The sequence below is a fragment of the Canis lupus genome, chromosome 1, assembly GCF_011100685.1.
Source record: "Canis lupus familiaris isolate Mischka breed German Shepherd chromosome 1, alternate assembly UU_Cfam_GSD_1.0, whole genome shotgun sequence".
In the NCBI taxonomy this organism is placed as follows: domain Eukaryota; kingdom Metazoa; phylum Chordata; class Mammalia; order Carnivora; family Canidae; genus Canis; species Canis lupus.
The window spans coordinates 52,052,019-52,077,462 of NC_049222.1; the positions used below are offsets into that span (position 1 = coordinate 52,052,019).

The 25,444-nt window shown below is 37.4% G+C and overlaps 1 protein-coding gene and 1 long non-coding RNA gene across 5 annotated transcripts in view; one reads left to right on the forward strand and one right to left on the reverse strand.

The window, feature by feature from the left end:
• PACRG (parkin coregulated) overlaps nucleotides 1-25,444 on the forward strand; it is a 521,242-nt gene that overhangs the window by 300,383 nt on the left and 195,415 nt on the right. For 3 of the 4 annotated variants that reach the window (XM_038526512.1, XM_038526514.1, XM_038526513.1), the window contains exon 4: nucleotides 17,223-17,372. In XM_038526512.1, coding sequence (XP_038382440.1) covers nucleotides 17,223-17,372 — 150 coding nt within the window. Of the gene's footprint in view, nucleotides 1-17,222; nucleotides 17,373-19,218; nucleotides 19,380-25,444 lie in introns of those variants that run through there. The other variant, XM_038526515.1, reaches the window with a different exon arrangement.
• LOC111095932 lies at nucleotides 6,518-11,804 on the reverse strand. Its single transcript, XR_005353778.1, has 3 exons — nucleotides 11,722-11,804; nucleotides 7,887-7,944; nucleotides 6,518-6,695 (listed from the first exon to the last, which is right to left on the reverse strand). It is a non-coding gene; the product is annotated as an uncharacterized LOC111095932 (long non-coding RNA).

Here is a 25,444-nt window from a genome sequence, read left to right on the forward strand (position 1 = left end):
GCTCCCCCAAGTGCTAACACCTGAAAATCAGCACAACAGGCCCCTCCCCCAGAAGACCAGCTAGAAGGACAAGTTCCAGGGGAAGTCAAGGGACTTTAAGTATACAGAATCAGAAGATACTCCCCCGTGTTTTTTTTTTTTTTTTTTTGATTTCTGATTGCTTCCTCCACCTTTTTTTTTCTTTCTTTCTTTTTCTTTCTCTTTTTCTTCTTTTTTTTTCTTCCTTTTTTCTTTTTTTCTTTTCTTCTTTCTCTCCTCTTTCTCCTTTTCCCAATACAACTTGTTTTTGGCCACTCTGCACTGAGCAAAATGACTAGAAGGAAAACCTTACCTCAAAAGAAAGAATCAGAAACAGTCCTCTCTCCCACAGAGTTGCAAAATCTGGATTACAATTCAATGTCAGAAAGCCAATTCAGAAGCACTATTATACAGCTACTGGTGGCTCTAGAAAAAAGCATAAAGAACTCAAGAGACTTCATGACTGCAGAATTTAGATCTAATCAGGCAGAAATTAAAAATCAATTGAATGAGATGCAATCCAAACTAGAAGTCCTAAAGACGAGGGTTAACGAGGTGGAAGGAGTGAGTGACACAGAAGACAAGTTCATGGCAAAGAGGGAAACTGAGGAAAAAACAGACAAACAATTAAAAGACCATGAAGATAGATTAAGGGAAATAAACGACAGCCTGAGGAAGAAAAACCTATGTTTAATTGGGGTTCCCGAGGGTGCCGAAAAGGGCCAGAGGGCCAGAATATGTATTAGAACAAATCCTAGCTGAAAACTTTCCTAATCTGGGAAGGGAAACAGGCATTCAGATCCAGGAAATAGAGAAATACCCCCCTAAAATAAAAAACCATACAACACCTCGACATTTAATGGTTAAGCTTGCAAATTCCAAAGATAAAGAGAAGATCCTTAAAGCAGCAAGAGACAAGAAATCCCTGACTTTTATGGGGAGGAGTATTAGGGTAACAGCAGACCTCTCCACAGAGACCTGGCAGGCCAGAAAGGGCTGGCAGGATATATTCAGGGTCCTAAACGAGAAGAACATGCAACCAAGAATACTTTATCCAGCAAGGCTCTCATTCAAAATGGAAGGAGAGATAAAGAGCTTCCAAGACAGGCAGGAACTGAAAGAATATGTGACCTCCAAACCAGCTCTGCAAGAAATTTTAAGGGAGACTCTTAAAATTCCCCTTTAAGAAGAAGTTCAGTGGAACAATCCACAAAAACAAGGACTGAATAGTTATCATGATGACACTAAACTCATATCTTTCAATAGTAACTCTGAATGTGAACGGGCTTAATGACCCCATCAAAAGGCGCAGGGTTTCAGACTGGGTAAAAAAGCAGGACCCATCTATTGGCTGTCTACAAGAGACTCATTTTAGACAGAAGGACACCTACAGCCTGAAAATAAAAAGTTGGAAAACCATTTACCATTCAAATGGTCCTCAAAAGAAAGCAGGGGTAGCCATCCTTATATCAGATAAACTAAAATTTACCCCGAAGACTGTAGTGAGAGATGAAGAGGGACACTATATCATACTTAAAGGATCTATCCAACAAGAGGACTTAACAATCCTCAATATATATGCCTCGAATATGGGAGCTGCCAAATATTTAAATCAATTAATAACCAAAGTGAAGAAATACTTAGATAATAATACACTTATACTTGGTGACTTCAATCTAGCTCTTTCTACCCTCGATAGGTCTTCTAAGCACAACATCTCCAAAGAAACGAGAGCTTTAAATGATACACTGGACCAGATGGATTTCACAGATATCTATAGAACTTTACATCCAAACTCAACTGGATACACATTCTTCTCAAGTGCACATGGAACTTTCTCCAGAATAGACCACATACTGGGTCACAAATCGGGTCTGAACCGATACCAAAAGATTGGGATCGTCCCCTGCATATTCTCAGACCATAATGCCTTGAAATTAGAACTAAATCACAACAAGAAGTTTAAAGGACCTCAAACACATGGAGGTTAAGGACCATCCTGCTAAAAGATGAAAGGGTCAACCAGGAAATTAAAAAGGATTAAAAAGATTCATGGAAACTAATGAGAATGAAGATACAACCATTCAAAATCTTTGGGATGCAGCAAAAGCAGTCCGAAGGGGGAAATACATCGCAATACAAGCATCCATTCAAAAACTGGAAAGAACTCAAATACAAAAGCTAACCTTACACATAAAGGAGCTAGAGCAAAAACAACAAATAGATCCTACACCCAGCAGAAGAAGAGAGTTAATTAAGATTCAAGCAGAACTCAATGAAATTGAGACCAGAAGAACTGTGGAACAGATCAACAGAACCAGGAGTTGGTTCTTTGAAAGAATTAATAAAATAGATAAACCATTAGTCAGCCTTATTAAAAAGAAGAAAGAGAAGACTCAAATTAATAAAATCATGAATGAGAAAGGAGAGATCACTACCAACACCAAGGAAATACCAACGATATTAAAAACATATTATGAACAGCTATACGCCTATAAATTAGGCAATCTAGAAGAAATGGACGTATTTCTGGAAAACCACAAATTACCAAAACTGGAACAGGAAGAAATAGAAAACCTGAACAGGCCAATAACCAGGGAGGAAATTGAAACAGTCATCAAAAACTTCCCAAGACACAAAAGTCCAGGGCCAGATGGCTTCCCAGGAGAATTCTATCAAACGTTTAAAGAAGAAAACATACCTATTCTACTAAAGCTGTTTGGAAAGATAGAAAGAGATGGAGTACTTCCAAATTCGTTCTATGAGGCCAGCATCACCTTAATTCCAAAACCAAAGACCCCACCCAAAAGGAGAATTACGGACCAATATCCCTGATGAACATGGATGCAAAAATTCTCAACAAGATACTAGCCAATAGGATCCAACAATACATTAAGAAAATTATTCACCATGACCAAGTAGGATTTATCCCCGGGACACAAGGCTGGTTCAACACTTGTAAAACAATCAATGTGATTCATCATATCAGCAAGAAAAAAACCAAGAACCATATGATCCTCTCAATAGATGCAGAGAAAGCATTTGACAAAATACAGCATCCATTCCTGATCAAAACCCTTCAGAGTGTACGGATAGAGGGAGCATTCCTTAACATCTTAAAAGCCATCTACGAAAAGCCCACAGCCATATAATTCTCAATGGGGAAGCACTGGGAGCCTTTCCCCTAAGATCAGGAACAAGACAGGGATGTCCACTCTCACCACTGCTATTCAACATAGTACTGGAAGTTCTAGCCTCAGCAATCAGACAACAAAAAGACATTAAAGGCATTCGAATTGGCAAAGAAGAAGTCAAACTCTCCCTCTTCGCCGATGACATGATACTCTACATAGAAAACCCAAAAGCCTCCACCCCAAGATTGCTAGAACTCATACAGCAATTTGGCAGTGTGGCAGGATACAAAATCAATGCCCAGAAATCAATGGCATTTCTATACACTAACAATGAGACTGAAGAAAGAGAAATTAAGGAGTCAATCCCATTTACAATTGCACCCAAAAGCATAAGATACCTAGGAATCAACCTAACCAAAGAGGTGAAGGATCCCTGAAAACTATAGAACACTTCTGAAAGAAATTGAGGAAGACACAAAGAAATGGAAAAATATTCCATGCTCATGGATTGGCAGAATTAATATTGTGAAAATGTCAATGTTACCCAGGGCAATTTACACGTTTAAATGCAATCCCTATCAAAATACCATGGACTTTCTTCAGAGAGTTAGAACAAATTATTTTAAGATTTGTGTGGAATCAGAAGAGACCCCGAATAGCCAGGGGAATTTTAAAAAAGAAAACCATATCTGGGGGCATCACAATGCCAGATTTCAGGTTGTACTACAAAGCTGTGGTCATCAAGACAGTGTGGTACTGGCACAAAAACAGACACATAGATCAATGAAACATAATAGAGAACCCAGAAGTGGACCCTGAACTTCATGGTCAACTAATATTCGATAAAGGAGGAAAGACTATCTACTGGAAGTAAGACAGTCTCTTCAATAGATGGTGCTAGGAAAATTGGACATCCACATGCAGAAGAATGAAACTAGACCATTCTCTTTCACCATACACAAAGATAAACTCAAAATGGATGAAAGATCTAAATGTGAGACAAGATTCCATCAAAATCTTAGAGGAGAACACAGGCAACACCCTTTTTGAACTCGGCCACAGTAACTTCTTGCAAGATACATCCACGAAGGCAAAAGAAACAAAAGCAAAAATGAACTATTGGGACTTCATCAAGATAAGAAGCTTTTGCACAGCAAAGGATACAGTCAACAAAACTAAAAGACAACCTACAGAATGGGAGAAGATATTTGCAAATGACATATCAGATAAAGGGCTAGTTTCCAAGATCTACAAAGAACTTCTTAAACTCAACACCAAAGAAACAAACAATCCAATCATGAAATGGGCAAAAGACATGAAGAGAAATCTCACAGAGGAAGACATAGACATGGCCAACACGCACATGAGAAAATGCTCCGCATCACTTGCCATCCGGAAAATACAAATCAAAACCACAATGAGATATCACCTCACACCAGTGAGAATGGGGAAAATTAACAAGGCAGGAAACCACAAATGTTGGAGGGGATGCGGAGAAAAGGGAACCCTCTTACACTGTTGGTGGGAATGTGAACTGGTGCAGCCACTCTGGAAAACTGTGTGGAGGTTCCTCAAACAGTTAAAAATAGACCTGCCCTACGACCCAGCAATTGCACTGTTGGGGATTTACCCCAAAGATTCAGATGCAATGAAACGCCAGGAAACCTGCACCCCGATGTTTATAGCAGCAATGTCCACAATAACCAAACTGTGGAAGGCACGTCGGTGTGCATCGAAAGATGAATGGATAAAGAAGATGTGGTTTATGTATACAATGGAATATTCCTCAGCCATTAGAAATGACAAATACCCACCATTTGCTTCAACGTGGATGGAACTGGAGGGTATTATGCTGAGTGAAGTAAGTCAATCAGAGAAGGACAAACATAGTATGTTCTCATTCATTTGGGGAATATAAATAATAGTGAAAGGGAATAGAAGGGAAGGGAGAAGAAATGTGTGGGAAGTATCATAAAGGGAGACAGAACATGAGAGACTCCTAACTCTGGGAAACGAACTAGGGGTGGTGGAAGGGGAGGAGGGCAGGGGGTGGTGGTGAATGGGTGACGGGCACTGAGGGGGGCACTTGACGGGATGAGCACTGGGTGTTATTCTGTATGTTGGTAAATTGAACACCAATAAAAAATAAATTTATTATAAAAAAAAGATCAACTGCATTCCCTTTGTGTGCCTGTTATCTATAGCCAAACTAAATGTGCTTCTATTATAGATAGAATACAAACCTCTAAGGTATTCTATACCTTTGCTTTCTTTTAAGAATGCCCACTCTCACATCTTCCAGTGCCTTAATGGTAAGGGACCTTCATAGCCCAACTCAGTAATTATTCTGTGGAGCCTCTTCTGTTTCTTCTCTCTTCTTACTCTAAACTTCAGCCCTCTCCCTACCCTAACTTCCCTTCCCTACAAAATTTTATATCTTCCTTTCTTGTGTCATTTAAAACATAATGTTAGAAAGTAATATATTCCCAACAACATCTAATGTGCTTGCTAATGCATCGTCAATGCATCAAAATGGCTTGCAAAATTAATTTGATCAGGTGCATAACTGCCATCCATACTAAAATTTGTATAGGTGTCATAATCAAAAGTGTGAAGTGGCCATTTGGGCTTGCCACTATAATATATATTATACGAAAACTATTTTTGTAAGAATCCCTAATATGAAATAGCAAATAAAGAGTATAATGACATATATTTTTCTCTACTAGAGAAATTATCAAAGTGGTGAGAGTAATTTTTTGTTTATTCACCATACATTCTCTCATGTGATTCTTTCTGTTTATAACCAGTAACATACATTTGTGAGATGGTCTACTAGGAGGCAAGTTGACTCCAGCTGCTAAAGAATTACAAAAATATCACTGATCTACAAATATACAGCACATAAGACAGTGGCCTCATTAGGAGAGCTCTAATGAGTTGAGGTCACCCAGCTATAAAGGATAAACATGCACAGACACAGCTAAAGCAACTTAACATTTAAGCAGCAATAACATTTTAAAAAGCAAAATAGTCTTGTTAAAGAATACTCAATGGAAAAAAATATACCAAGTAAGGGTAAAGCATGAGAATCCATATCACAATACAAAAAAATGGTTTGAGAATTCTATTTAATTAGAAAGGAGCAAGTGCAACTGAAATGCATTACTCTTTATAATCTAATAATTTTACTTATATACCTTAAAATTTTCCAGGTAAATTATTTTTAAAGCTATAAAACTATTTAAAAGTACTTATGTTAAGAACAAAATGTCTAATATCTTCTGAAAATACAGAAATGAGGTGTATTAGGATTATTTTGGTTATAAAATGCAAAAAAAAAAAAAAGGATTCAAACTGTCAGTCAGGTTTGCTTGATAACTCACATAACTGAACAATCCAGAGATGGGTCTCATTTCAATCATGGTTTAATATGGTGGCTCACTATTTTTACTCTCTGATTTGTTTTATGCAAGATCATCTTAAAGCTCGCTCTTTTCTTGGCCTTTGGATGTTCCAAGTAGATCCAGGGACTACATATACCTACAAGAAAGAGAAAGTGTCATTGTCCCTGAATTTCCAGAAAAATTCAAAGTCAAAAGTTTGCTGTGATTATATCATCTATATAGACATGCCCAGTCTTGAACACACTGACCAGATTAACCTAGGCCATGCAACCTGCCCATAGTACAGGTTAGGGGAAAAAAGAATTAGTTTCCCCCAAATGACATGAATTCTGTGTCAGAGACATTTACTAAGCACCAGATATCTAACAGCCCCCCAGCATTTCTGTTATGCAGTTATTTGAAACTATGGAACTAACTCTGTCAATGGGCTGTGAATGGAAGAGGTGCGTGTTTCCTTCAAACTAAGCTTTTCAGAGCCACTGCACTTCTCCTTGCCCTGCATTAACCTGAATTGAACATCTTCCATGAGTGTAAAACGGTCCTTTTCTGTGTGAAGCCAAAGAGATTTTAGGGCTAATCTATTGCTGCAGCAAACCTACCCTATGCTGAGCAATTCGGATTCCAAAATGAGAATCCATAGCTATTTAGGGAAACAGAATCTGGTTTCATAACTTAAAACATCCACATTATGAGGAAGTCATGTCCACTATGAACTTTCAGTAGCTGATGCTAAAGACCACGTCTCTCTGTCCTTTTTGAGAATTAGTATGACCACTGGAAAGGCCATGGGCCTGACCCTTATTTCTATTGCTGGCTCTACCATGTTGTGCAAATTAGTCCAACTCTTTGAGCTCAGGAGATGAGTCTGCATCTCCAAAATAAGGAAGTTGATACATCTCTTAGAGAGTTGTGATCATTGTTATGTGATCACATGTGTGGAAATGCCCAGGCCAGGTAAGAAGCAGGCTCTTAACAAATGGTAGGTGTTGTATTGAATATGAGTAATCATAGTCACGTGGGATTATAAAATCCAACTATTTGATGATTGCTGTTCTTCCTTCCTTCCTTCCTTCCTTCCTTCCTTCCTTCCTTCCTTCCTTCCTTCCTTCCTTCCTTCCTCTCTATCCATTTCTTTCACACTTTATCTATCAGTTACCTCACCACCCTTAATTCCCCATTTAAAAAGACATAATATAAAACTAGTGTCACTCTAGAAGTTATTTCCTGTACAGAAGTAATGTGTTAATAGATGTGGGATGATAGTAATCTCTGGCAGGTGTTAGCCAACCCCAGAAATATTTGAATAGTTAGCTGGTTGGTCACTTACCAGAGGAAAGGCTCCTTCTGGACCTGTGATGAGGAGTTGAAATCAGGCCCAACTCTGTCTGAATAGAGAAAATGAGTCAGAGAGATGCAAAACAAAAATGGGAGGTACCAGAGCTGATGGGAATGGAGCATACAGCTGTCCATGTCAAAACAGCACAGTTGAATCAAAGGGATAAAGAGCTAAAAATAATAATATTACATTTTCAAACTGAATTTAACAGGTATTAGGTGTCCTTTTCCCATTATCAAATAAACAAAGTTCATCAATTTTCCTAAGTCTACCACTTACCAGTTCTCAGACAAGTTAACCACTTTGAGACTCAGTTTATAATATTGGCAGAAGAATGGCACTCAATTTATGGGTTATTTCAGTGCTTAAATGAGCTAAATACGTTTCAAGCCCTCAGCAGGGCACACAGTCTAAGTGTAATAAATGTTACCATCATCATCATCATTATTCCAGGTCTTGATTAGGGCAACAGTTTTTAGTTGCCAAGACTAGAACTTTATCTGGCAATCTTAATCCTTCTGCATGAGGGGGTTGAGTTCTAGTCAGGGAAATTATCATTTTTACCTTCTTGCTGTTCCTTCATGGTCAATATCTGCAGACTTCCTAACTTTGGGTCATTGAATAATTAGTAGATTTGGATTCTGTAACTCTCATCAAAGTTACAGTAAAAAAGTTAGATGGAAAATGGATTAGGTCAAGTATAGACCTTGGTGATATTGCAGTAGGACCAAATCATCAGGACATATCACTTGGATTCAATTGTTCACACAGAAAAGAAAAAAGAAGGGAAAAAAAGCCTGACTCTTCAACCATTTCCATACCTTGACTACAAGGGAGGTCTTGCCAGATGCCTCGCTGATGTGGTCTGTTTATGATCTCCTTTATGAGTAGACTTATCAGAATACATGAAGTAAGCTTGGCCTGACATTTCAGAGAACTCACCCTGGCTGATAGTGATCACTGCTATTTTCTTGGGAGTTCTCCAATAACCTGGCTTAAATAATAAATTCCAGAATTATACCAAATATTAATGCCAAACTTAGCAGCGTGTAGTTCTTCAAGCTCCTGCTTTGAGCTGGAAAGGGGAGCTTCTTCTTGAAAATGGGTATGTTTATCCACCTGCTGTTTAGCACTGCAGCTCTCACCCTCCTAGTGTGTGAAAAGCCTATGTATGTGATAGCCTTCTTCGTAGTCTACTACTTCCACTATCTTAAAGCTGCAGGAAAATTAGAGACCTTTCCTCCACCAGAAGAAAAGTTAACAGTGATTCTTAGAAGAATCAAGAATCCTGCTTGTCACAGCACATTGATTTGGATCCCATTCAAGCAATGGTGTCAGGGCTGGCCAGCTGCAGATCATCTGTGGCCCACTCCTGTGTGCAGAACTCAGACAAAGGGCAGTCTAGGGACAGGGGAGCAAGGGGAAAAGAGACAAACCCGGCATTGCTTTCTGACAAAGGTACTGTTAGAGCTATTCAGGTTGTGTGGAAGCTAGCGCAGGCCCAAACTTGGCTGCAGCAAGAGTGAGGAGCATGTGGAATTGCATCATTATTCAGGTTCCTCTATAGCTACAAAGTTGTGAATATCACATAGATCACGCTCAGGACTCTATGGTTGAGACCATTTTGATGATGAATGCTTTCATTTCTTTAAAAAATTAGTTTTTTAAGATTTTTATTTATTTATTTGAAAGAGAAAAAAAAAAAACACAAGCAGGAGCAGAGGGGCAGAGAGAGGAGAAGCAGACTCCCTGCTGAACAGGGAGCCCAATGCGGGGCTCGATCCCAGGACCGCAGGATCAGGACCTGAGCCAAATGCAGACAGTTAATCGACTGAGCCACCCAGGCATCCCTTAAAAAAATTATTAATTATGTATCTGTCTTTAAAAATAAGTATTTAAGGGAAAGAAAAGCCAAACACTCTCACCAAAAACTGAACTGTGTTCTATGGTCCTAAAGTCAAAATATGTTCTTGTCAGTTGAAGAAGTGAAAAAATTAACTACTTTTAATGACAAAGCTTTAATAGAATATCTGAATTTTGTATCAAGATGGTTTCTTTATGGGATGAGAGAAAAATTAATATTTTTTAACACAACACTTACTGGAAAACAATGAATTAAAGACAAAATTGTAGCCTTTATTATTGGTTTCCTAGATGCCCATAATAGCTGAGTTGAGTCTCTAATGCTCTAATTGCCCAAGAATATGAGAACTCAGCCATATCACATTTATTTAGTAATTGAATTCTGTTTGGGAAAAGAAAAATTTCTACAATTTTGAACCTGTATTTAGTTTGAAAACATTGTAAATTCATTATACTCTGTAAATTAATGGATTACATGATTAGCACCCCTCGACCAGCAAAATTTATGTTCATTTCAATCAAATTCAACTAACATGTGAGGCCAAACAATATTAAATATTCTAAAATATTTTAATTTAAAAAAATACTTATGATACATTAAGACAGCTATAATAGGCAAATTCCTAGAGATAGCAAGTAGATGAGAGGTTACCAGGGATGGGGAGTTTCTGCAGAATAGTTGTAGAGTTTCTGTTTTGGGTCATGGAAAAGTTTTGGAAATAGAGAGGGGGGATGGTTACACAACATTGTGAATGTAATTCAGCCATGCCAGACTTGCAAATGATCAAATGACATTTTATAGTATTTATATATTTTATACAATAAAATAAAAATAATCATTTAAGGTATAAAAATAAATGAGAAGAATTCAAAGACTAAAATGTCTACTCTCAGCATTATAATACTGTATTTTCTATTAGAAATTCTGGCCTCTGTCATGTGACCAAAAATAAATACTAGAAAGCTAAGATCAATTGTCAGTGTTTGTGGTAATATAATTACCTATAGAACCCAAATGAATTCACTGTAAAACAATAGAATCAGTAAGAGAAATAAGCAAGTTAACCAGTAAATAAATATATAAAAATGATATGTTTTTGTGTATGTGTTATCAAGAATTTTTAGAATGCATGTTGGGATAAAATAGTCTTAGACAAACAGTGACAAAGTATAAAATTCCTTTTAAGTGAACCTAACAAATTATGCCGAATCTGAATGAAGAATACTGTAAAGCTTTCCTGAGGAGCTTAAAGATGACAAGGAAAATTGAAGAGATATAAGTTTCTAATGGAAAGATTCAATAGTAAAGATGTAAATTTTCCCCCAAAATATTCTCTAAATTTATTGAAATTTTTGTTGGTCTCCAGCATATTTTTTAACCTCACCAAATTATTTTAAAGTTTGTCTCAAGATATAAATGGTTAGGAATAACCAAGAAAATACTGAGAATGAATGAGAGAGCTCTACATTCCACTAAATTAAAATATACAAAATCATGATCATGATGGATAATATTTTTAGGTAAATATGCAAAGTATGCTGAAAAATTTTTAAGCAGTATATAAAAAATTATTTTTTAATGGAATAAAATCCTTAGTTTACAAATGCCTATGGAAAACATAGTCTAATGATAGTGGCTGAGTATATAGATTTCTCTGTTTACGTTCTATTCTACAAAGTGTGATCATAGCTTTTATAACCTACTTTTTTTCTCATTTGTGTCTTGTCAACATTTTCCTATTAAAAAAAAATATTTTTCTATTAGATAACTTTGGTAACTTTGTGATTTTCCATTATATAGGTATACCTGATTTTACTTTTGTTTTTGGAGCATTTAGATTGTTTCTAATTATAAATATTAACTATCACATCCTTCCCTATGACTTTTTCTGCATAGGTGTGTACCTCCTTAGACTAAATGCCCAGAAGTGGAATTGCTGGGTCAAATACTATAAACACACACCCTTTTATCCATGGTTTTGCTTTCCATGGTCTCAGTTTCCAGTAGTAAACTACAATCCAGAAGCAGATGATCCTCCTTCTCACATATGTCAGAAGGTCAATAGTAGCCTAACGCTGTAGTGTTTCACAATTCCTACATCATTCCTCTCACTTTATTTCATCACATAGGCATTTTGTTATCTCACATCACTACAAGAAGAAGGGTGAATATAGTACAATAAGATATTTAGAGAAGGAGAGAGACCATATCCACATAGCTTTTATTATAGCATATTGCTATAATTGTTCTATTAGTTATAATTAGTAATCTCTTATTATACCTAACTTATAAATTAAACCTTATGATAAAAAGGTATGTATAGAAAAAAACATGACATATGTGAGCTTTGATACTATCTGCTATTACAAGCATTTACCTGGGGTCTTGGAACATATCCCGGGGGTCTTAGAACATATCCCCATGGATAAGGAGAGGACTACTATATTGCTGTAAAAGGTGGTGAGGGTTTATAATATAGTATCTATGAGAGTGCCTCTTTTCCCAAACCTGTGTCCACACTGAATATTACATTTCAAAAAACTTTTTGTTAAATGATATTCAAAATTATAGTGTTTATTTTTATTACTAATGAAGCTGAACGTACTGGAATATTAATTATTTATTTGTTTTATTAATTTGTATATTATCAGTATTCTGTGCCCACTTTTTTCGTTAGAAAAATTCAATCTTATTGGTTTGTGATAGCTATTTGTATATCAAGGATATTAATATAGCTTATGTCAAAAATATTTTTTAGACCTTATTGTTTGCTTCTGCATTTTGTTTGGTGTTTCCAGTTTTAAAAGGAGTAGAAATATTTCAATTTTTCCTGATTCTCCAGGTGTGAATCATATCTGATAGTAGAAAATGTTCACACTTTGCAAAAATTTAGCAATAATGGATTTTATGCTTAAGAAAAATCATACATGTAACATAACCATCTAAGATGAATAAGTTTTACCTCTTTGACTTTAAATTATTCTTTCCTTATTCTTCAGCAATTTCTATATATCTGGAAGCTCTATCTTGTTGATTATACTTGAAGGAAGTAAGCAGTACAATAGAAATCCAATTTTCTGAATAGAAAGGTTCCACTGGCTGATCTATAATGTCAGTAGATTTCTCATGTCAGACCCTTTTCAAAATCTTAAATCTTGAGTTCAAAGTCCTCACTTATGTCTTGACAATAGATTTCAGGCCCATCAAGACAAGAATAAACACATTTCTGCTCTTTCAAACTACAGAATCATATTCTTTATATCTGTTAACATACTTTTTCAAAGGAAAAGAACTTTGTTTCAGAAAAAAGCCCTCTTTTTTATTTAATTCCATTGGGATGATAAGAACAAAAAGACTTCCAACTTAATGGTATATCTTAATTCCTCAAGAATGAGAAAGAAAAATAGAGGAATTGAAGTGGAAAGGAACTATATAAAAAAAATCCCTCTTGGACAAAGTTAAGGGGTTTTTATAGTACATACCCTGGCTTTATTTCACAGTGACTGCAGAGGTTTTAGAGCTATTCCCTGGTCATTTAGGAGGACTCAGAGTTCTATTTTAGATGCCATTAAGAGTAATGGTTCACACATTTCACTTGTCAGTCATTGTCAGTCCAATAACATTCATCACGAACATGTTAATTCAATCAAGGTTGCAGTAAAATGAAATAATTGTTCCTGATAGCTGTTATTACAATCCATGGTGAGAGAGATTATTAGTTTATTTCCAAGGGATCAATTATCTATACAGATAGGCATAAACCTAACCAACAAAAGTTTGATGTTCTTAGTACTCATATATATAAAAACTTTACTCCTTAAACAATGTGTTCTATATGACAAGCTGTAACATTCATGGTAAACTAGCATATTAGAATATGGCTATTATATTGCAGGCTTTGGTATAGATATTCTAAAAGAGGAAAGCTGAAAATCCAGTATTCAGTAGCCACTATGGCTACAAAAATCTTTCCTGCAATTATCTGATGGGCTCTACACAATGATAAAACTATTTAGAAGACTGTTTCTATGCTATCTGGAGTTTTGTTCCCACATTGCTAAGTAGAACTTGATCCCTCTGAACTGGAGTCGACCTTGTAGGAGGAGAACTCTTTTATCTAAGAGGTGACAGTCTCTAGAATGCTATTCCCTCTCCTGGAATGCTCTTCGCCTAAATAACAGCTACTCATCCCTTGACTCTGTCCCTATGTGTAAGAGCCTTTACTCTCTCAACTGGGCTAGATGCCCCTTTTCATTTGCTGTTTAAATATCCTATCTTTCTTAGGAATATTCATCAAACTTGCAATATTTGTCCACTGTCTTCTTCCATACTGTATTATAAGCCCAAGAGGATGAAGGCCATATCTGTCTTCTCCACTTCTCTATCTCCAGTTCCTAAAACAGTGATTGACACACACACATTCTCAATAAGTATTTGATGAGTGAGTATTAAGTAAACTAGTATATGTAAGAAGTGCTTTGCTTTACTCCTGTAATACAGAGGTCTTCAGTGTATATTAGGCACTGGTGCTTGAACTATAACACAGCTCTATGCACTTCTGAATCCTAAACATGTTTAGCTTCATTGCTAGACTTTTTGCAAGAGCGTTTAGTGCCCATAATCCTCACAAAAACATTTCTGCAGGTTCCCAAGCTCTCTTTTGTTAAACTGAGCTGGGGCAGTAGGAAGGGTTCAGTGCCTGGTTACCTGAGAAAACCGAACAGGCTTTAGATGGGATAAAACCAGAAAAAGAGCCCCTACTACTCTGTGAGATGCTCTACCCTTCTCCCTTCCACCTTCCCATGGTACTTTGACACTTTGCTTCTGAATATCTTATTACTACAACTTTTAGGCTAAATTATAGCATTCTATTTGTAGTTGTTTTCAGAACATGGTATGGCCTGCAGTGTCTAAATGCTGTGGTAATAAACCATCATGCAGTGGAATTCCATAATTGTGTAGTTATATTTAGATTGGTTCCCTGAGTTAAAGCTGAGCCATCTCTATTCAACACATTTGTGTTTACAGACAGTCTTCAGCTTAAAATTGTTTGATTTGGGATTTTTCAACTTTAAGATGGTGTGAAAGCCATATGCACTCAGTAGAAACTGAACTTTGAGTTTTGAATTTTGATCTCTTTCTGGGCTAGTGATATGTGGATAGAATATTCTTGCATGATGCCAGGAGGTGGCAATGAGACACAATTCTCAGTCAGCCATGCATGGATAAACAACTGATACACTCACAATTCTGTATCCATACAACCATTCCGTTTTTCACTTTCAGTAGAGTATTAAATAAGTCACACGAGATAATCAACACTTCATTATAAGACAGGCTTTGTGTTAGATGATTTTCCCCAACTGTGGGCTAATATGTGTTCTGAACAAGTTTAAAGTAGGCTACTAAGCTATGATATTCAGTAGGATAGGTGTATTAAATATGCATTTTTAACTTACAACACTTTCAAGTTACATGGGCTTATCAGGACATAGCCCCATCATAAGTTGAGTAAGATCAGTACTTTCAAACCAAACAATAATGCGGTCTGTACTACACCAGCTGTTGGGGGCTCCCCAGAGATGTTTTCATGCCCCAATGCCCATCTTGTGGCTGGAGGCAATGAAGTTTCCACATTTTATTTTTTAAAACTTCCTAGTAATTCTAGAGGAAACAGCTGTGAAACGACTAAATGATATCTTATATTCTTGGATTTTTAACTGATAATTCAGTTTGGTTCAAACTTACCCCAGGTGTCATCTTTGTGCCTGGTTAGTTTGTACTTTATTTTGTAGGAAAAGAGGTGGAGAAATATTCTGAACTCTTTGAGCAGGCAGTGAAATGACCAAATATGCTCTAGGAAGGTTAATCCAGCAGCCGTGTAAAAAGAAAGATTGGGGCAGTAGAGAAAGAGAGAAGGGAGTCTGCTAGGAGCACATAGCAGTGCTCCAATGGGTTCCAGGGGCAAGAAACAGAGGAGTAGAGGTAAGGATGGAGACCTAGGCCCAGCAGAGTAGAGGCGAAGTTGAAGACCGAGGACCACAGAAATGGAGGTGAGGATGGAGAAACAGGACCACAGGAGTGGAGATGAGGATGGAGACCCAGGACTAGAGGAGAGGAGGCGAGGATGGGATGAGGACACAAACTCAAGAGTTACCTCAAAAATAGAACAAGATGTCTTTGTGGCAGGAGAAATGTGAGAAGTGAGAAACAGATTTTGAACTTGGGAGGCTGGGAATCTAGTTGTATCATTACTAATATGGAGAATGTAGGAAAATATAAAGTTTATGGAGGAAACTTATCTTTGGGACAAACTGAATTTGAGGTGCTAGAAGATCTAGGCTATTGGAAATGTGAGCTAGTGTTCAAGAATAATGTCAGAACTGTATCACATATCTTGACCATGGTATCATCCCTTTTGGTAGCCTGGTTCCTTTTGTCCTTCCGCAAATGACACATAGTTTAATCATAGCCAATCTATTCTTTAGAAGACAGAACAACTTATAAGTAAGAGCCTTTGACTTTCTCTTAGAGTAGTGTGGGGGTATCAGTTTAACAGTCACCACTGCTGACTTTCTATGATAGATGTTTTATAGCCCTTCTATTTCAATCTTGGAACTTTTAGGTCATTTTAGACAGTAAATAATACTTTCCCACAATTGATGAAACGGAGACATGTAGGGGAGTTAGCAAGTTCATAGAGCCAATTATCAGTATCCCTCGTCCTCTGCTTTCCCCACTGGAACAAATGGTACCTTTCATACCCAGCACGTGAGGGGACAACCAGGTAACTTACTTTTCCCCATCCTATCTCTGCAGTATAACTTGTTACTATGCACTCAGAAGTGTTCGTTAAAACCCATTTTGTATTCTTTGGGGCTCTTATTTACTGTTGATGTCTTCTAAAGTTCTGAGCTTTAAAAATTTGCTTTTCTTTCCTGCTTTCCTGAGAATCTAAATATAGTCACTTTATATTCACTTCTACAGGAACACTGTCAGTGTTGGTTACAACCTATAGTTTCTACTCACACATACCACACCCAGTTCTTCCCAAATAAATGTTTATTTCATGGTAATGGTTTTAAGGATCACAGAAGTTGTTAACTGGGAAGGATTGTTGCATAGAAATTTGTCTGTCAGCCTTCATGGTGCCCTTTCACCCCAGTGACACTGACTGATCTTTCCTCTTTCATGCCACTTGCCCATCGCCTGCCTCTTCTGTGAAGGATAATGAGTGGCTTTCTTAAGATTGGTGAGGAATGGCCTGGAAAAACAAATAATGTACAAACAAGATCTTGTTTATAACATTAACAGCTACAGGGCATCACTAAAACTATAGTAATAAAGGTTCAGCCAACTAAACCAAGTACAGCTCAATTAAGTAGTCTATAAGTCGACTTCGCCTTGAAATTGTAGAAATTAATGCTTTTTATTTTTGGTTTGTTCCTTTTCCTACCATACAGATGCCTTGAATCTTCGAAACCGACAGGTCATCTGCGTCACCCTTAAAGTCCTCCAGCATCTGGTTGTGTCAGCTGAGATGGTGGGTGAAGCTTTGGTGCCCTATTACCGTCAAATCCTCCCCATCCTGAACATCTTTAAGAATATGAATGGTGAGTGATCCCAGGAGTCAAATGTCTTCTAAGCCTTAAAAAAAGGGAGTGGTGTGAAGTGGAGTTAATTAGCAACACACTTAGGATTTATTATTGCTTATAAACCAAGATCCATTTGGAGATCTAAATAGCGTAACTCCCATCCTTCTCCTGCTACTCCCCAGAGAAACAGTAAAATTAACAATTTCATTTATTACTCCTCACACGTACAGCTTACTTACTCAGTACAGAAGCACTGAAGCAGTTCTATAATCTTCCAATAATTAAATTGTGAAGTTTTTTTAATAGTCTTTTGAATACATTAGTAGGTTTTGAGTTTGTCCTTTCTCTTGGTAGTAATTCTACCTTTAGAGACTTTCTATTAAAATTGCAATTTCTATTAATTGGTTTAAGATGAATTTTTAAAGCAATATTATTAAAATATGGCCTAGGGAGTTTTGATACATGTTCTCATTTCTGAAAAATAGAAAAATAGATAATTTGTAGCTATTTAGTTGATGGTGAGTGCTGATTATCAATATATATATGTGCTGATACATTTATTCATTTTAATTGCTCTATAAGCTTTGGAAAGGACTGGTGAGCTCAGCTGAATCTGCTTTACTCTAAAAAAAGTACTAGTAAGTTGTGGTGATCTCTGGCAGGCGGTGTATGTATATTTGTTCATTGCAAATGATTTTCCTTTTACTCCTCTCGAAAAGATGTGATCTCTAATTTTCTTTCATCTTGCTAACTTTAAATTTCCATACTTCTCATATGCACAGCATAAGTCAACTTTTGAAGTGAATTCCTGACAGTCATGTAAATAAGTTAGCAATTTACTAATTTAATGGAACACTGCATGAAAATTTGGTGATGTGATCTGCTCATGTACATACAAGAAAAAAAATCAAACAACAACAACAAAAAAAAACCCTGAGTGTTCCTGCCACAAACAACTGCTTTGTTTGGAATCATTATTTTTCATATTATTCATAAATTGCTATTAAAAGTCTGGTTATTCAGGCAGACTATTTTAGGAAATCATGGAACCCTCAGAAAGTCTTTAGCTGTCTTTCAATAGTAGGACCTACTTACATACTTAATATTAGAGGTATTTAGTAAAAAGGATTTCACCTGGAGTTATGGAGCTTAAGAACGCTCATAATGGAGTGAGTTAATACCCATTCCAAAATACCTGAATTGCAGAAAAGACTTAATGTGGACATTGAGACAAGTTTCAGAAAACTAAAAACTGGCTGTTAGCTAGTGAATCCCCTATGATTTAATAAACTGACAGTTCTAATAACAGCATTTCTACTTTATGGAAAACACTTGTGTGAGTATTTTTTATTCAGACTTCATATTTTTACTGTATAGCAGCATCAAATATCCATGGGGTTATAGAATGCCTCTAACGTGTACACATTGTTCTATTATGGTTCATAAAAGAAGCCCTAAGTTCGTCCATCATATTGAGACTCCAGTTAACTGGAGAGAAACCTAGAAATGACAGAGATAAAGGTGTTAGAAATAGAGAGATGACAGAGAGGGTTACTTAAAACTGAAAGAATCAAGGAGCAGCCACCCCAAAAAAAGTCTCAGCTGTTGCTAACAGTTTTGAAGTGTGTGATTAGCAAGAGTCTCCTCAATAATCCTCACGGAAACCCATGGTAAGTGTACTATTACTATGTCTGTGTTTTCATCATGAAAGCTGCCTCTCTGTAGCTCTTCTCATATATAAATGTGTGTGTCTGTGCCTAACCATCATAGACCATAAGCTCCAACACACATTCCCCCTCCATCACCTGAGTAGGAGCAGGTGGCTACTACCATCCTGTGCTAATGCTTTCATGTCCCACGGTAGAATCTGCAGCTTAAATCTAAGCATCATCTTGTATTATATAAAAGAAGAAAAACCATCATGTTGAAAAGACAATGAGAATCTCCCTCAGCCTCAAGGAAACCTGTAAAGAAGGGTCTGTTCAACCACCACAAAGAAATAAATCACTAATTTATTAAACAAAAGCAATTGGTTTCCACATCTTTTTTCTACTTTTGATTTAATTCTTTAACTCACTGATGTTCACATGCTTAACCAAAGAAGTAATTGGCTTAAGGCATATATCCCTATTTAGATTTAATCAATTTGGGAATTTATACACTAGCCTTAACTGGTCCCAAACAAGGTTAATTATTTAGGAGCAATTTTAAATGCATACATAGGGAATTCCATATTCAACTATTTTTCTGCTTAATATCTTCCTGACATTTGAGGGGAAAAATATTAGCTTCAGCCTCATTTTCTACTTATCTTAGAAACCTGTCAGTACAATGCCAGAATGCAGTAAGCTGTATTTCCAGAGGGTCATATTACAAAATTGGAGCATTCTAGCTATATAAAACTTAAAACTCTTCTTCAAGGCTGCTATGTTGCCATAGATCCAGTTCTACCAGAGGAAGCATATCACACAGGATTTCCAATTATAATATATTTTTAGCATAGAAATAATTTAACATTAATAGCAGTTTAATAAATTCTGTTTTATAATTATAGATATACATATTCACAGAACCATATATACTTAATCTTAGCAGATGTATTTAGTAACAGTTATATTCATAAATAAAATTGTAATAGAAATTTATTTCATGTAGCATTCGAAAAAAATTCATTCTTAATTTCAACGTATTTGAAACAACTTCACAGGTTTTTGTGTTTTCCCTACTTAACTTTCACATAAATCAGTGTCTTGTTAAATTCAGATTGAAATATACTTCTTTCAAGCCCCACCACAAAATATTTTTTTAGAATGAGTAGCACATATAAATGCAGGAAGAATGAGAGAGGAGTCCTTCAAACTTAATGACCTTGTCCTCTGTCTGTTCCTTTTAAGAGCAAGCTTGAGCTTAATTCTACTGCCTGCTCCTTTTCTGTAATCTCTATCCTATTTTAATGTCAAATGGACTTTGTTGGAAATGAGCAGTGGGGCTGAGCAGATAAGAGCTGGACAAACATTGAAGCAGGCACAGACTATGAGGTGCCCCAGACATGGAGTCCTCCAGAGGACTGAAGGGAACCAAAGAGGGGTGGGGAGGAGCAGGTGGTGCTGGCAGCACCGATCTGTACCCCGATCTACACTCTATACCTAGGTATTTTTTTTAATTTATTTTTTATTGGTGTTCAATTTACTAGCATACAGAATAACCCCCAGTGCCCGTCACCCATTCACTCCCACCCCCCGCCCTCCTCCCCTTCCAACACCCCTAGTTCGTTTCCCAGAGTTAGCAGTCTTTACGTTCTGTCTCCCTTTCTGATATTTCCCACACATTTCTTCTCCCTTCCCTTATATTCCCTTTCACTATTATTTATATTCCCCAAATGAATGAGAACATATAATGTTTGTCCTTCTCTGACTGACTTACTTCACTCAGCATAATACCCTCCAGTTCCATCCACATTGAAGCAAATGGTGGGTATTTGTCATTTCTAATAGCTGAGTAATATTCCATTGTCTATACCTAGGTATTAAAACTTATAGCAAGCACCACAATATTATTTCTGTCCTGAGAGTAAGAGTGGCTTTGTGTTTCTCTTTATGAGTAGTATTTTTATAGGGTTTTAGGCTAAATTTTAAAAGTTATAAACACGCAGAAGTCTAAAGATGAAAGTTGTAATGTGGACTAACGTCTTAGAGTCAGAAGATGCAAATCATGTAACTCTCTGAGCTTATAGTTCTTTTAAATTCTTCTAAATCATCTCTTTAACATATAATACAAAATTTTTGTAGGGTTGATGTGACTGAAAATTCAAGATAATATGTCTACAGGTTCTTCATGTACAACCTGGCCTTTAAATGAGATAGCCATATGTGTCATACATTATATACATGTACAATGTTATATACATATGATATTATATCCAAATATTGCACTACTATATAAATTATTATATCACAACATGAATAGATGATTGAACGTGTTGTGCTCCCTGCTGGGTAACTCATCCCCTTAGCCTTTCCATGAGCCTCTGAGCCTGTCCCAGCGAGGATGATCCTTTTGCCTCAAAGGATTCATCTTGCCTCCAATTGCCAAATGCCAGGTGGGTGACTCAATAAGTTAAGGACTCTGGGATTCATTCAAAGATAACTGGTTTTCAGGGGTGCCTGGGTGGCTTGGTCAGTTAAATGTCTACCTTAGGCTCAGATCATGACCTCAGGGTCCTGAGGTCTAGCCCCGTGTTGGGCTCCCTGCTCAGTGGGGAGTTAGCTTCTCCCTCTCCCTCTACCTGCAGCTCCCCCTGCTTGTGTTTTCTGGCTCTCTCTGTCAAATAAATAAATAAAATCTTTTTTAAAACCCACAAATATAACTGTTTTTCAAGTCCATCTCTTCTGGCATAGTCTTTAAGCTCAAATTTGTAACTGATGTTTTGGAGAAAGTTGTATTTTAAAAAGAGAAGCCTGAGTGGGCCCACACGAGGGGAACCTGGATCAGTATCCTCTTTGGAAGATCCAAATAGTAGCTAAGTTTGAGTTTCTTTTCTTTATTCCTAAATGAATTTTGCATGTCGAAACCATGCTGTCTTTCCAGCCACTGCTTTGTGGTGAAAGAGAAGGAAGAATTTCTACAATAGCAATTTCTTCTTTCCTGTATTCTTTCACAAATGTTATTAAAGGTTACAGGAAATTAAGACAATAGAAATGTTCAATTTATAGCTTCCAGAGATGAAACTACGAAATTAATGGTGCAGTGTATTGCATTTGAGAAGCATGAAACAATAAATGGCATTAAAACATTTATAGCTAAAATATGGGGCTCCACCAGCAGATTAGAGCTATCCAATCAGCCTGTTTTCTGGAGGCAATCCTAATTTTGGTTCCTTTGTTTCCAACTGCACCAATAGTCCTAAAACCGTTCAGAGACTCCAGGCATCAGTGATTCTAATAGCACCATAAGTTTATATCATGGAACATGTGAAAATAGAGTAATGAAATAACGTGTTTATGTGGATGTGGAAATCAACATGGGCCCTCGTGTGTAGGTTTTTCTAGGGCACTTCTAGGATGTATGCCACTGGAGACTAATAAAAATCTATGAAAAAGAGATTTTAAAACTTGCAATTCAAGTTCAGACACGTTATAACATATAGTTATAAGGGTGCATTAAATTTGCTGAATTTCAGAGTTTTTGTACAGTCTTTGACCCTGAAGTTTAAGTAGTTTGAAAAAGCTAGATACAATTGGATTCCACTGGTAGGCATTTAAAACACTTCTAATGAACACCTAAGTGATCTCGTCAACCGGATTCAAACCTTCCCAGATGTTTCCGTGAGCCCAATGGGACCTGTTCTCAATGGTCCCTTAAAATGTTGATGAACTTTTGGAAGCTGATTGTGTATCAAAAAAGGCATCAGTTCTTTGTCTTGTAATTGACTTGTATAAAGGTTATTTCCCAGAGTTTATATTTAATCTTGGGATTAAATTTCCCAAGTGGGATTCTGTCCAGTTTTGAGTTTGACTTGTATTTTAGAAATTTACTTCAAAGTTTCTTTGAAATCATTAGTTTTATTAGATTTGAAAGCATTTGAATGCATTAGAACTATCGCCTCCATTCCTGAAAGTTAGATTCAGAATGATCATGCGTCTACCTTGTCTCTCCTGAGTTCCCCTCCGCTCAGATTTTACTAGTTGCCCTAAAAGAGAATCCTAGGATCATAACAAAGCTGGCAGGTACACATAGGGACCCTTTAGTCTGCACCTGTCTCCAATTTACTCAACTACCACATCCCACCATAAGTTCCACAAGGACAAAACATTCATGTTGGGTTTTCTTTCTCCTGTGCAGACTGTGGCATACATAAAAGAATGAAATGCTTAGCAGGTGTTTATATGCAATTTATGCACTAACCCGGTCTGCATGACCAGCACTTGTTCATTCAGTCTTGCCCTAAGTAAGTAGCTTCACTATTTCATAAGATAACCCATTCTACATTCAACACTAAATTGAAAGCTGCGGCTAAAATTCTGACTTACCTGTCTAACCTAAACCACACAGAATAGTGTCTAATCCCTTTCCCAAAGAGCAGGCCTTCAAAAAATTATATAAAACCTTCCTTCCCCCTTAATCTTCATTTCTCCAAGATCAACATCTCTTCTTCTTCCAAGCATTCTTTATAAGCACACCTTCCAAAATCTCAGGGGGTGTGAAAGAAGGGCCTATGTATCTGCAAACACCACCGATGACTCTGCAGTAATCTGAGAACAGCCTCAGGGCACAGAGCATCCTGGGAAAAGTCAAGACTTCTCTGCCCTCGCTGAGGCACCTTGCATGTGGTCAGCCTGTAAGATGGCCTTACCATTTTTGAAATCTATAAATGCTTACTGAAAACATTTCCTTTTCACTCAGATTGCTTCATTCAAGTTTTTTAAACCTAATTCACTTGTTAAAAAAAAAAATCCATACTGGGGGCTGGCACATATCAGAAATTGCCTCTGTGTCTGTGGTTCTCTGGAGACTTTCCTGGTTGCATCTGCCAAGAGGAAAAAATTATTCTTAGAGTTGTCCATCTGTATCTGGAAACACATGAGCTGGCAGGGTGATGACCGAGGAAATCAGAATCCGGCTCTGAAAGCTGTGTATTAGTTTGTTAGGGCTGCTGTAACAAATTTCCACAAACTGAGAGGCAGAAACAACAGAAATGAATTGTCTCCCAGCTCTGGAGGCCAGAAGCCCGAATTCCAGGTGTCAGTAGGGCCATGCTGTCCAAGTCTCTAGGGAGGAATACATGCCATGCCTGACTCCTAGCTCCTGGTGAGGCTGGAAATCCTTGGCTTGGAGATCACCACTCCAATTGCTGCCTCCATCTGTGCCTGGCATTTATCCCTGTGTGTCTGTCTCTTTGTCTCTTCTCTTCATAGAAGCACACCAGTCCTTCTTCAGCTTGGGGTGAGGCCCCAGGCACCCCAGATTCCCCCAAGGAAGCTGCTGCCACCAACCTTCTGGAGGATCCTAGGGACCCACGTGGGGTAGGGGACTGCATGACCTGCATCTGTTCTTGCCCCTGTCCAGCCAGCTGGGCAAGGGGGTCAGGCCAGTGTGTGCTTGAATGGAGTTTGCATCAGTAAGTTGAAGTTCACTTTGCAGACAAGGACAGATAGAACAATATGCGGAAGAACAAGAAATGGGACGGTATTTAAGAGCAAAGGCTTAACCTGGCTTGAGGTTAATCAGCTGTGTGACCTTTGACAGGTTGTATAACTACTCTGTGATTCCATCTCCTTAATTAGGAAAGCAATTTGTTTGGAGGACTATTGAGAACCCATTGATGTGCAGGGAGCTGCAAGGGGGTCACTTTTGGAGGGATGTCAGTGGCCTGAAGATGAGGGGAATAAAGAAGGCTAGAACACGAGTCAAGTTGTTTTACAAATTAGCAGGTGGTAGGTAAATGTGACATCACTTGCCTGCTTCATGGGTTGTGGGTAAAGCGGTATGGATGTGGTTTTGTGCAGTCCTTCCAAGGGAACTAAGTGAAACCTGTTATAAATCATAGGATAATTTGGTAAGGTGATCAGATACAATATAAATTTTCGAAAATCAGTATCTTTTGTGTATATGCCAGCAGTCAGAAACACTATGCAAAATTTGTTTCCTAAGAGTCTCTGCTTGCAGAAATATCCCATTGGAGAGAAACTTTTACTATTCCACTCTTCGTCCTCCCATTAGTTTTAGCTCCTTCTCTGGATTCCTCACTTATTTCAGGAGAGGGTTAAAATATTTATCTAATCAAAAGGTCTGATCTAGAGGTTTACCGAAAATAGCCTGCCCCAATGGACCATTGAAATCCCAACCTTTTTCCAAGACGGACACAGCTTTCAGTTTGTAAGTGGCTTTTATATTTGCAGTTTTTCTGTGTGAATCATTCTGAGTCTTAGTCTCCAAGTTGCATTCTGGGCATCCCAGTTTCACCTGCATTAGCCACATCGTTCTGGTTTTTACCACAGCACCTCCCTCAAATCCCCTGAGTAAGTTCATCTAAATGAATCACATTGTCAGAAGAACCCCGAGCTGTAGACACATTCATGACCCAGGCACAT